General features: G+C 38.5%; 1 protein-coding gene across 1 annotated transcript; it reads left to right on the forward strand.

The window, feature by feature from the left end:
* Window positions 1-668: 668 nt before the first annotated feature.
* Window positions 669-12,659, forward strand: emx1 (empty spiracles homeobox 1). The gene is made up of 4 exons (XM_064334742.1): window positions 669-744; window positions 2,531-4,393; window positions 8,693-8,877; window positions 11,003-12,659. Exons 2-4 carry the CDS (start codon window positions 4,048-4,050, stop codon window positions 11,168-11,170), a joined length of 699 nt encoding a protein of 232 aa, XP_064190812.1. The 5' UTR covers window positions 669-744; window positions 2,531-4,047; the 3' UTR covers window positions 11,171-12,659.
* The last annotated feature ends 758 nt before the right edge of the window (window positions 12,660-13,417 follow it).

The raw sequence follows: 13,417 nt of genomic DNA on the forward strand, positions 1-13,417 counted from the left end.
GGAATCGTGACAGTGTTAATTCACGCTGCCTAACTAATTCGCAGTCGTCACATTTATTGGACGTTGAGGCAAAAATCAAGGAGTGTACGCGCTTTTTAGTCCAATTAATTATGACACTTGATATAATTGCTAGCTATTCGGAAGATTCATACGCAGGTCAGGCCTTCTAACTCTGAGTTTAGCCTTCTGAACTAAGATAACATGTTAATTCATTGTTATTGTTTCTAATTACCAAAACAAAACCAAATATTTAATATTGCAACTACCAGAATCACTATGCACCACTACAGCGGTAGCGTAACACGAATCCCATTCAGATTTGTTTTTTTTTAAATCACATAGGCCATATTTGGAAAGAAATGAGCTTCAATGTTTCAATTCAGACAAGTAAAGGACAGAATATGACTTCGTACTGACTGAAGTTCAATCCACATGCCAATTATTTCCTTAAAAATGCGCGTGGGCATTGGCTCATAAGTCCCCCCACTCTTAAATTATATAATTTACTTTCCCCGTAATTAGCGGTTCCTTCGTAGCATTTTAGCAGGTGAAGCCACAAACAAACCCAGTCGACAGCAATAAAATGATTGCAGGGAATAATTCTAATGCAGTTATTTAACTAAATAAAAAGGATAAATACCAGTCCGGCTCGCCATTGCAGCCCTTTGTCGGCCTAATTAAACGAGTCTGCTGCTAAATAGTGCGGTGAAAGGAAATAATTAGGTGGACTAAACCGATGACTCAGTGAGTTTAAGATCCTTTGACTTCTAAACACCCAATCAACATCTTGTCCCGTCTCATTATTTTTCTCTGTAATGATTTTCTAATGCTCTCTCTGGGCAAAAGAGCGCGTTAGTTATTAACTTTGAAAGTAGGCCTAAAACCTAAATTGCGTGAATGTGACCTCCCCGTTTGTGCTTCAACTCGGCTAGTAATATTCACAGCAACGTGAGGCTAATACGAGACATCTTCGCTTTAAAACATTAATTCAGCATCTTTCTAACTTTCAGGAGTGTTGAAGTTAATACATAAGTGTTTACCTACTTATTTTGTGGATCCACAAAAACGTTTCGCTATTCTCCTCCGTTTTCTTTTTGTTGACTTTGTTTGAACGTGTTGCACTTAAACCGACCATTGAGTCGCCAGCTAAACTAACAGCTGCAGCAACATCGGCCAAGCAGTAGATGTTATCACTTGCCGTCATTAAGTTCAACGATGGAAACTGCTCAACTGATATAGGCCTACAGCTGCGATTGATCGAGTTAATATGTGTCCGACGAAACGTGGTATAGCCGAGATTTATTATTAAGTCCGGCTAAAAGCAACTGCCAAAAAAAAAAAGAAACTAGTGGAAGTTGGGTGACAAGTGGTATCTAAATGCGCACTGGACTTTAGCTCACAGAAGTAGACCCCCACATTATCCAACTTAATAAACAGCATTGTCAAGCCACCTAACAGAAACAAAGAAGAATAAATTATACTGTATATCTTCAAGTTTATATCACTAGTTATGTGCAGTTATAGTGAAGTTACAATTACACAATCAGCCCAATTAGAGAATTGAATGATTGATTAATTGATTAACTGTTTATATGTACTTATATTATCATAATAAGATATTGCAACAAAAAAAAATGTATAAATGTAGCCTATTGCACCGAAGGCAAAAATACAAGTTATAGAAAGAACACCAGAACAGATTTTACACCCTCTTCAGACAAGAGTCTGAAACAAAATTAAAGATAAATTACAGGCTTAATTCTACCACATATTCTCGTGCAAGGTCTTCTCGGGGGCAAACAGTCACAGGTTTCTAATCTGAGACTGGGGTTTTAGAGTCAATTGGCATTTTTACGCACAAGCGTATTATAAGCACTTATTCACTCAAATGATACCGGCTCGGAGTCAACTGCACGGAGCGCTGAAGTGATACTTTGGCTTCCTTTGAAGGGAGGGAAAATTGGACCAGAGTAATTATTAACCGTAATGGATGTACGAATATAAGACAGACAGCCGTAATCATTATCGTTGATCTAATCTTGCTTCAAGCAAGGGACTAAACTTGAGGAAATTAAGCCGCGGTAGCCTATTTGCCAGACATACTGTAGTGTCGCAAGTTAAGCAATGCAAAGTTTGAGATAGAATCAAACGAATGTATTTGTTCGGTTTAACTCCAAAGAAAGGAGAACGGTTCCTGGAATTTTCCATTGCTTGTTTAAGTTATTAAACGATATTGCATTTCTATGTCGCTTTGTTTTCTGATTCATACTAGACTTGTACTACTACAGTCATTTCAATTATTAATATTGTTGCTTAGTACTTAGATGTTAATATTTATATACATATCGTTAATAATTAGAAGACTACTATAATGATATTAGAATGATTACAGAATGATACTAGTTGATTTGTATTGACAATTAACATTGAGTTTTATTATTATTATTATTATTATTGAAATGTCAGTAGTAGTATTATAGCACTTTGAAGGCTAAAGATAAATGTTTTAATTCACGGAAGGCCGTTTCAGCCAACAGCAACAAAAAGCATCTTCAAGCCTCCTCCAGAGCGCGTGAACCCAGAATATCGGTGTCTCACACAAGCTGGCGTGCAAAAAGGTGCGGAAGAGAAGGGGTGAAATCGTGAGATGGATTTCGGGAAAGGACTGCGGCGGGGTACAGAAGGGGAGAAGTCGAGGGTTATTATCCTTTCTTTATTTTCTGGTGCTATGTATTCCAAAGAAACGTGACAGGTTCCAGAGAAATAAGCTTACGAACATGCATTCATTTCAAAGCGTTTCTTTTGAAGTGAGTGAGAGCACTTAAAAAAAAGAAATTATATCTATTAAGACCATTAGTAGACACTATGGGCGGGGCAGGGGTTTTCAGTGGCTCTCATTTTGTCTATAAAAACATAACCACGCGTTTGTAGGTCATTGCTTATTACATCGTCATACGTCATTTGGACACAAATTGAAGAGAAGAAGAATACGTCCAAATGCTGAAAGTAGAGGCACCCTCTTATCTTAGGCATAATCTGGGTTCCTATGCGCAAGACAAACTTATTTCACGTTTGCCAAAATTATTAAGATACTAAGTGTTATTGAGAGTCCTGATTTAGAAGCGCCCCGTCCAAAACCACACTGTTACGAACACATCTTACTGTGGCCTAGTGCAAAACTATGCTATGTTTGTGTTGTTCATGGATAATAATATACGCTAAATTAAAATTTTCATAGTTTCCCTTAACCAATGCAGGCCAATTTATCCACGCGCTTTACTGAAAGAGAACAGGTCGAAGTGAATTATGGAGTTGTCCGAGAATGAGAAAGTGCATAACAAAACATTGGCCTTTACAAAAGAGTGCCCCTGCTAGTACGCATCAAATATTACTACAGTAATCAAAATTTTAACCATTGGTAGTTGGCTGGAACAGCCTTAGGCCACACGTTACCACTTGTAACGTGTATAACATACTTCCTATGGATAGGCCTGAGGCGAAGACATATCATTTTAATGAGACCACAAGACCAATGAAACGGCCAACGGCCTCCTGGGAGGTTCCGCTCTAATTCCCGAGTAAGTCATATCAAAATCTAACAAATAACCTTGGTATACTTAACGTGTTCTTCATGGCGAGTGTCTTCGTCCTAAATTCATTGGAAGGCTCCAATCCGCGTTTTTTGAGTGATCCATGCTCCGGAGTAGACGGAGCCGTCCAATCAGAGCGGTTTCCTCAGGTACCAATAGGCACCACACAAATCTTTTCCCCTGTCACTCCACAGCCGCTTCAAACAGTGTTTGACTTCATCTTATATCAGCACGTGCCGTCCCATGGATTCATACCTTCTCTATTCACATTTAAGATCCTAAAGCTTTTTTGTTTTGTTTAACTGCTCAACCCTTTCCCCAAATTACCGTGCAATCGGACCACCTTGCCTCCCCAAATGTCCTTTTAAATGAGTCTACGTATTCATCACCACAGAAGACGAAACGAGTGAGGAACTGTATTTTTCGGGGGGGCGGTATTCACTTGGACTGTCAGACCATGTTTCCGCCGGCGGGCAAGCGCTGTTTCACCATCGAATCCTTGGTTGCGAAGGAGAGTCCTCTGACGGCGGAGGATCCCATCCGACCAACTGCCCTTAGCTATCCGAACCCCGCGGACGCCTTCATGAACGGCTACCAGGGCCCCGCGGGGAGGTCCCTGTATCCGAACCCGGAGCTGGTCTTCCCAGAGACAGTTAATCACCCGTCATTGACTGTTCATCCGCACCAACTCGGAGGTTCGCATCTGCAGCACCCCCACTCGTTCTTTGGAACACAGCACCGTGACCCGCTAAATTTTTACCCCTGGGTTTTGCGGAACAGGTTTTTCGGTCACAGATTTCAAGGTAAACGCAGCTACATTTTTTTTCCTCTCTCTTTGTTGCATGTAATTAAAGGCGGATCAAAAATAGGCTAAATTAATCTATCGTGAAGCCTTTTCCGCTGCACTGTCTGGTGAGTGTACAGTAACTTTTCTCTCTGTAAAAGAATGGCTTCGCTGTCGCTTGAGGCCTATGTAATTATGTTATGATTGCTCCGTAAAAGGGTAAGTGTTCATTTAGCAATGACAACATTTGCTCCTTGGCAGACCACTTACGAATACATTATGAATTTCGCAAAGCTTCCAAGGAATGCGAATATGGAAACATGAAAGCAAGTTAAAAGCACATAAGTGCATGTTTCCAAAGAGAATGCACGCTTTTATGATTACAATGAAACAATGTTGTTTAACTCACATGGGTACTGTCTGTAAGCAATGTATTATTGTTATTATTATTATTATTATTATTATTATTAGTAGTAGTAGTAGTAGTAGTAGTAGTCGTAGTAGCAGCAGTAGTACTTAACTGGCTATTTGATGATGATTATTATTATTATCAGTTGTAGTAGTAGCAGTAGCAAGAGCAATATCACATTAATTTTTAGGCTATTATTACACGACTCTTGATTTATTAGTGGCTGAAATATATGGTGTTAACTATTGCCATGTTCCAATATATTATTTGGTGCATATAACCAGCCTTTCCCAAGAGCTCAACAGTCTGTGATAAAAACTACACTTTATGATACATTCAATATGCTTATATATATATATATATATATATATATATATATATGTGTGTGTGTGTGTGTGTGTGTGTGTGTGTATATATATGAAAACCTATTGTTCTCTATCAGTACGTTGGCCTACTCAGACGTATCTGCATTCTACACCTGTAAAACTGTGCATGCGTCACAATCTCAACAGAGACTAACATTTTAAGCCAACAGAGAGGAAAGGGATTACACATAAAAGAAAAACAGCTCTTTGTTCTGGAAAATGAAGAGAGCACAGATTGAGTTATCTTATTTTTTTCTCGCTGTCCTCTCGTCGCCTCTGGCTACGCTTTGTCGTCGGGCTGGTGTGAGTCAGATAAACTAAAATTGCTTCTTGTCGCGAGGAAAAATGAAACTGGCCGCTTATCCGCATTATACTGGGATTGAAGGCATTCGCCAGCATTCTTTTGCACGTGCTACAACTAACGTACGGAATGAAAAACACAGTCCAGGCGACCATGAACTATGAGGGGACATTCTGATATAACACTTCTGATGCACATCCTCTATAACACAGTGGCAAAAAAAAAAAAAAAAAAAAAACTACATAATTTACTGGGCCTCCTTGAATTCGCATTTTGAATTTTAAATCGATTCTTTTTTTTTTTCTCTTTATTTTTGTTTAAGCAAAAATCACTGAATACATGTTGGTCGATAATGTGTAAGCAATAGCGTGAATGAATTCCAGGTATGTGAATCTAGGCTGATTGGATCTGAAATGGTTTTAAACACATAATATATGTTTCTCTGCAAAGCTATAGACTTAAGAGACGACCCTTACAATCTCAAACACAGCCAGAACCTAATGCCTATGCATTGCTCAAAGTTTATGTGCATTTTTTTCATCATGTACACAAAAAGGAAATATTAAAAACAAGGCACAGTGTGTCCGAACTTTGATTTGTACCCCCAAACAATGAAGTTATTTTTCAAACTGAAAAAAAATGTAATATTTAAAAAGGGATTTTTCAATAAATTGCAAAGTGCTTTGTAACATTGATACCCTATGTGGATAGCTGTTATCCAGCATTAGATGCTTCGTGTGATGTTACTTTTGTTTATTGGCAATTACTTTTAATTAAAAAAACTTTATTTTCATGGTGGTAGTTGCCAAAGTACAAAAAAGAGAGAAAATAAACAAACCTCCCGAGTTGCCATTAAATTTGAAATAGACTTTACGCGGAACTTTTACCTATTTCAGTATTTACCCCAACATGGTTCGTTGACCTCCGCGTCCACTGAGCAGCTATTCTAACAGCTTTCTGACCCATTCTCAGTAGCATATATTCAGAGCACGATATGTGTGACTGATGCTGATGTCTCTATTCGTTTCTTCACATAATTAATATATATTTTGAGTTGGACTTATAGCTTCCATAAATTCCATATACAAGCCAAACCACTAGGCCTGAAATAGGTGCCACTCCTTCGTTTTTGTCCAGTTCGTCTTATCGACGTCGAATTTTTCATAAACAAACTCTACTCATAACATTCTCATGGGTACATAAGTAGACGCTAAAACAAACGAGGGGTTTAGTTTTCAACGCAATAATAAACCCAAAGGGGTGCTGACCTCAACTTGAAAAGATGGATAGGATTTTCATACCAACGTAAAATACGCTTTATATTACGTGCGGGAAAAATACATGCGAAATGTAAATATGCCGTTCAGTGCTGGATTGTATGCAACGGTGTGTCAAAAGCTACCGTTTAGAACTTAGAAACCACTCTCACCTGTGAATGTGCTCAAATTTCACGGCTTGTCAAGTTCGAGTGGTCTCCGAAGATTAAAAAAAAAAAAAAACCGTCGTAGTTAACGATGAGCAAGCAGGGTGTTTTATGCCATTCAATGTATAGCCCGGAGTCAAGCAACAGAGAGGAATCTTTCGCAGGTAGAAGAGGCACTGCATTCCTATGAGGATCTCTCAGGCTGCGTCAGAAGTCATTCCACATTTTCACACATTTTCTTACAATGTATAACGTATAGCTTAAACACACTCAGACCACATTTAAGTTACACGTGCTTGCTTATTAGACGGGCTATCACTTTGGTAGTCCCTGTCATAACACGTTTTCTTTTGATATAGACCTATAAATAAAATAAATATATTTTAAATGTTCATATATATTCTATACGAATTGTATCTCCATTACAACACGCCTTTCTTAAAGTCGATAAGTTTGCTATCAGTTACATATCCTCCGTTAACTCAGATGTTGCAGACGCAAATATACGCACCCTGAGATGTAAAATGTTCAATTAAAAAAAAAAAAAAAATCTCCAAGGGAATAATTACATGCCATTTCAGAGTTTACAGGGCTTAAAGTTTAAACACTGCTTTGGGCGTTCGACACTCGCTCATGCGGAGAAAAAGTGGTGTTGAGATAATTGGCTGGTATTTTTCTCCCCGTGCAGCCAATTTGCAAAGGAAATATTTTCTTTGTCGGTGATCAAGCCTTTAAGAGAGTCCGTCGCCCGAGTGAGACCTTAAGGTGATTTATGAAGGAACTCTTGTCCGAGGTTGTTTCCGCACCGGACGTTTCTTTGGATAACCCGAAATCGCCATGTTGTTAGAAATTCCGAAAAAAAGAACATTAAATTATAACACTTGTCAGAAAATGCAGCCAATGCCAAAAAACCTGAATAGTTTTTCTTCGTTTCTTTATCAACTCTGTCATAATCACTGAGACCTGAGATATCGCTCCACTTGGTGGATACTATTGTTTACTCTAGAGTTAATCTGACACGCTTGTTTTTTCCACAAACATTTTTAGACAAATTTATCTAATTTAAAGTAAATTAATTTCTCTTCAACTAATTTTTCTAGGATGTATTTCACTTTAATGTATTTCAGAACGACTGTGTATTGTTCTCTAATATCATTCAATAACTTACATTAAACTTATTTAAAAACTGATTTCAAAATGTAATTTTCGAACACATGTTTGGTTTATAATACAATACAGGGCAACTATTTTTAGCTGGGGCGGAGCATTGCTAAACAAACGACAAAGCTTAGGGAGGCCTTCACAAAAAAATCAAAACGCACACAACACACTATAAAACAACACAACAACACGTCGTCTATCTCCGAAACAAACCATTTACTGTGTATAATAATAATAATAATAATAATAATAATAATAATACCAGGCCTAGTAATTCAAATGATGATGATGATAATAATAATAATAATAATAATAATAATAATACATCTGCTATATTCCAACCAAGATGAAATGACAATATCCATAATTTGGTAGTGCAACAGCAAATACACATAACAAAACATGACGAACTAAAGCCAAAATTTGGAGGAAAAAACGACACAGCATTCAAACACGCAAGATCTTACTGGGGTCATTTCCTTTCAATTCGCTCGCCCCGGGGAACTAATAATCCCCGGGCTAATTAGAGCCCTGTGCGCGCGGTGCTAGACCCGTTTCTACTAGATTTGCCTCCAACAGGGCGCCTGGCCCGCGCGCACAAAGCGAGTGGGAGTGCCGGAGTTCCGACTCTCAAGCCCGCGTTGTGATTGTGTTCTCAGGAAATGATGTTTCCCAGGACAGTCTACTACTGCACGGCCCGTTCGCCAGGAAGCCCAAGCGGATCCGGACGGCTTTCTCCCCGTCCCAACTCTTGCGGTTGGAAAGAGCCTTCGAGAAGAACCATTACGTGGTGGGCGCTGAGAGGAAGCAGCTAGCCAACAGCCTCAGTCTATCGGAAACTCAGGTAACACATCGTTTAAAGACGGCAAAACGGGAATTGGTATCGCAGACTTAGCGTGTTCTTCGGGAGTGGCGACACGATGACGTTGCTTCAAACGCCAGTCACCCACATTCCAATCACCGACCCGAACAAACCACGACTGTCAAAGTAAAAAAAAAAAAAAAAACATTTACATGAAGCCCTTTTGAAGTTAGCATTTTCTCAGAAGGTTAAAATAAGACAATTTACCAAGAGTATATATTCCCAAAAAACGTGGAATCTTCACAAAAAAGAGGGAACCAAATGCAACATTATTACTTACTACTGCTACTACTACCAATAATAATAATAATAATAATAATAATAATAATAATAATAATAATAAACCAAACTACATCCTAAATGATAAAATATACCTAAATTAGGGTGTTTCCTTTCATTATTTCAGAGGAATTAAGGTAGCTGGGGAAAAAACAAACAAAGAATGCATGATAACATTGAGTAAAATTCAGTGGTTAAAGTACAAAGTAAACTTAAGCAACAATTTGACATGTATAGTTGTTACATTGTAGAACCAGTTTAACAAAAACGTTCTGACTTCTGCAACAGAACAGTTGTGTGCTGCACTGCAAACTGGATAATAGCGTGAGCAAAATGCCCGTAAAGTAGCCTATGTGTTTGGAATTCACCAAAACAAAGTCTTCGAGAAGAATATTTCACGAAATGTTTTAGGTGTTTGCGATGGATTTAATTAACAAGAACAGCGTACATCCTAGCTGTTTAAATGGATATCGACTAGAAGAGAAAGAGAAATTACCAGCATGTAGGCCTAATTCCGAAACATTTACTAAATAAACTTATATTTTGAAATAAGGATACGTGATTCGTGATAATTATATTTATTTTATAAACAAATTTCGGTATAATTTAGTAAGAAACAATTGTTTTTTTTTTTTTTAAAAAAAGGAACCATTGGGAGTTGTTTTTTCCTTACTTAATTATATTAAATATACAGATATATCACGCCAGGCGTGAACGTTTAGATGTAACTATGCTTCAGAAGACTCGTCGTATTAAAGCTAAGCCGAGCCAGTCCGGAGAGGCTCTAGTTTTCTATGCTTTGTCCAACAACTTTCGCCTTTTTTGACGATTTACTTACTTATTTTCAGCTATTGTGCAATGAGGGCAAACATTTACGCAGGGCGGATACGCTGATACGCTGAAATGTATATATATATATATATATATATATATATATATATATATATATATATATATTAAAAAAAGTTTTGTGTGACAAGCACACAAGCATGACAAACTACGGAATTAAATGCTAAAATCAAGGCAAACAGCAGTGAGGGGAACACAGCGTGCAGTAAAACGAATATTATTTCTTTTACATTAATACTTATTACTCCACTGCCCGTACTCAACTGGAATTTTATGAAAAAAAAAACATAATAAAATAACAGATCTATCTATCTATCTATCTATCTATCTGTCATTTGTTTATTCATTCATGCCCTCTTACAGTCAAAAGAAAAAGTGGAATTCATGAGATCTTTAATAGATGCACAGCACCAAAATCACACTGGCTGTGTGTAAACAGTGCCAGACAGCGTTAAGGTCATTTGCATTTTACATTTAATCACACTCTCATGCAGAGTGATTTACATGGGCTGTAAGTGCACCTAAGAGGCAAGAAAAGCATTACACAGAAAAGAGTTCAATGATAATTTAACACCATCAGAGTAGATAGATTACATTCTACTGCATAGAGATGATTTTACACCAAGCATTATCTGTGACCCTAAAAACTGATTAAGTTACAGACAAATCCAACTCAACTGTGGAGATACATGGATATCAGAAGAAGGTAGAAAATAAGCAGCAATAAGTTATTTTGACCGAGGATGCATCTTACACCAACCAGAAACAACAATGCATCTAGGTTGTTGGGTTTCAACAGAAAATGTCCTCTTTTTTGTGATGTCATAAATGTTGCTAAGCAAAGCTGTAAAAAGAATGTTCTTTCACTCAGGATTCTCACAGTTGATTATACACTGTTCTGACCACAGGAGGAGGAGACAGGTCAGTGGAGCACCATGCTTTGGTACACATTAGCAGTGGTCTTTTTCTACCTCCTCAGGTCAAGGTCTGGTTTCAGAACAGAAGGACAAAGTACAAGAGGCAGAAGCTGGAGGAGGAGGGGCCAGAGAACCAACAGAAGAAGAAGGGGAACCACCACATCAACAGGTGGAGGATTGCCACGAAGCAAGCCAGCTCGGAGGACATCGATGTGACATCCGATGACTAGAACCCCACTCCAGCTACCCTCTCCCAGTCCGACCACACCCCCGACACCCCGATCCCACCAGAGACCATTTCCGATCGCAACCCTATTTATTTAAGTAATATTGTAAGGCATAATTATATCTATAAATATATATATATATATTAAAAAAAACAAGGACAAAAATGACTGAATATGATGCCGCCAAGCAGAAAACATTTGCAAGCCTCAGACAGAGGGTCTCCTCGAGTCAAGCTGAGAAACTGACACAAGTCCCAAAGGATCAAAGGCCGACTTTCGCTTTGCCCGAACTTGGGGCCCTGCGTGCCCTGGTTACTGTACCCCAAAACCTGAGCGTCCTGGTCCATCTCTCTGTCACATAGCCGCGGGAAATCGGGGCCACCTGCTATTCAGGGGTGATTTTCACGTTCTGTCGTTTCATTGGTCCTTTTGACCATGGGTCTCGAATGTAGATAACATGTTAAACTTTTTTTTTTTTTTTTTTTTTACAGTATAACATGTATTGCCTGCACAAGTTCACATGGAAACTTTCTTTTTATTTTTTCCCATTTTACTCTAGTCCCAGCCCAAGACAGTGGCTGTCAGAGGTTTTTATTCTGACTAAACTAAACCATCAATAAATGTCACATTTAATTTAAGCACTGTGTTTTTTTTCTATTTAAGTACACTGCAGAAATTTGAGGAGATGTCTTTAAACAACTGCTAGACTGTGGCTCATATCGGGCTGATCTAGATGCTGTTCTGTGTTGTTTGGGCGGGGACATATCTCATTTCAAACGGGGGGGGGGGGGGTCAAGAAACAGGAAAATATCTTCAGGGTTTAAAAAAAAAATTTTTTTAATTGGGGGACATTTACAGTATAAACATGTTAATATTGGGGGGAGGGGGGATCTGATGGGAGGAATGGGGGGGGGGGGGGGGGTGATCCCTCCCACCAGTATGGCCAAAGTGCAGTTCAAAGTCCAGTTACTTACACACTGGAGGCCCCTCCCCCAAACACTTTCATTTGAAATTTCCTGTTGAATATTGTACTTGATCAAGTTTTGAAAAATGATTTATCCACAAAGAAATAATATTTTCGTATTGTAGAGAGCTTTGCCATAAATCTGTCGACACACCTGTGTTGTGGACTGAATTGCTTACGCCACTGCTCTGGAAAAAAAAAAAGCAGAAAATGGAAGAAAGAACATTTTTTTCCTACAGAATATTACAGGGGGTAATACAAGTAATGTTCCATTTCTTTGAAGAAGTACTTCTCTGGATGCAAACCTCTCGGTCAGCAGATATTCCAGTTGGGTGCAGCAGATTCATACAGATATTACACATATATAACATTAAGAAATATGTTGCTGAATTTCGACGGTTGAATATATGTAAACAATATACTGTTTTTTTTTCTTTCTGTCAACTGACCTTAAAAGTATGAAAATGTCATACTTTAAACATCTGTCTTGAATTTTACTCCGAATGTGCATTAAAGAAAATAACACAGGTGAGATTCTTTTTTTTTTTTTTTTTTGTACATCTATGAAGCTATACAGAAACAGGTCCTACAGATCTATGGAGACCATGAGAGAGGGAAATATACTGAAGGTTAGTTAATGTAAAATCCCTGAAACAGACATTAAATGTTTTCCCAAGCCGGACAACGTCCTAGTGGTGTAAAGAGGAACTTTCCCAGAACAAAAAACAAACAAACAAAAAAAACTGTAAATTAACAAATAAAGATGTTTTAGAACGAACTATGTAGACCTTCCCCGTTTTGTGAATTTATATATGAAAAAAAGTTGAAGTTTACGCTCATCAAGTATGCAAAAAACGAAAGGGCCAGGAATGTGATAAAGAACCAATAATTACAAAAAAATTAACCCTAAAAAACAACCTTAAAGTGTAGTTGAAAAGTTTCTTCAAAGAAAACGGCAGTGTCTACATCCGCTGCTCGTGACATGGGGGCCTTGCTCTGCCAGGAATCTATCGAAATGGCAAATAATAAAAAACATATTTTTTTAAAACCAAAACTGGTGTAAAAGGTCTGCGCAGTAGCAACACATGGAAGGGAGGAGCAAGACTTGGAAGGGAAGAGCAAGACTTGGCAGCGCGTGCATGAATGTTTATTTTCAGTGGGGCCGCTGTGACGGGGTACAGACAGCAAGTCCGCTTTCAGCACAAAAGGGGGGACCCTGGCGGCTTGTTTTGAGTACCCCCGGACACTCTATACGCAGCGCAGGTGCAGCCGCGGGCCTCAGAAGC

This window comes from Anguilla rostrata, chromosome 5, assembly GCF_018555375.3.
Source record: "Anguilla rostrata isolate EN2019 chromosome 5, ASM1855537v3, whole genome shotgun sequence".
In the NCBI taxonomy this organism is placed as follows: domain Eukaryota; kingdom Metazoa; phylum Chordata; class Actinopteri; order Anguilliformes; family Anguillidae; genus Anguilla; species Anguilla rostrata.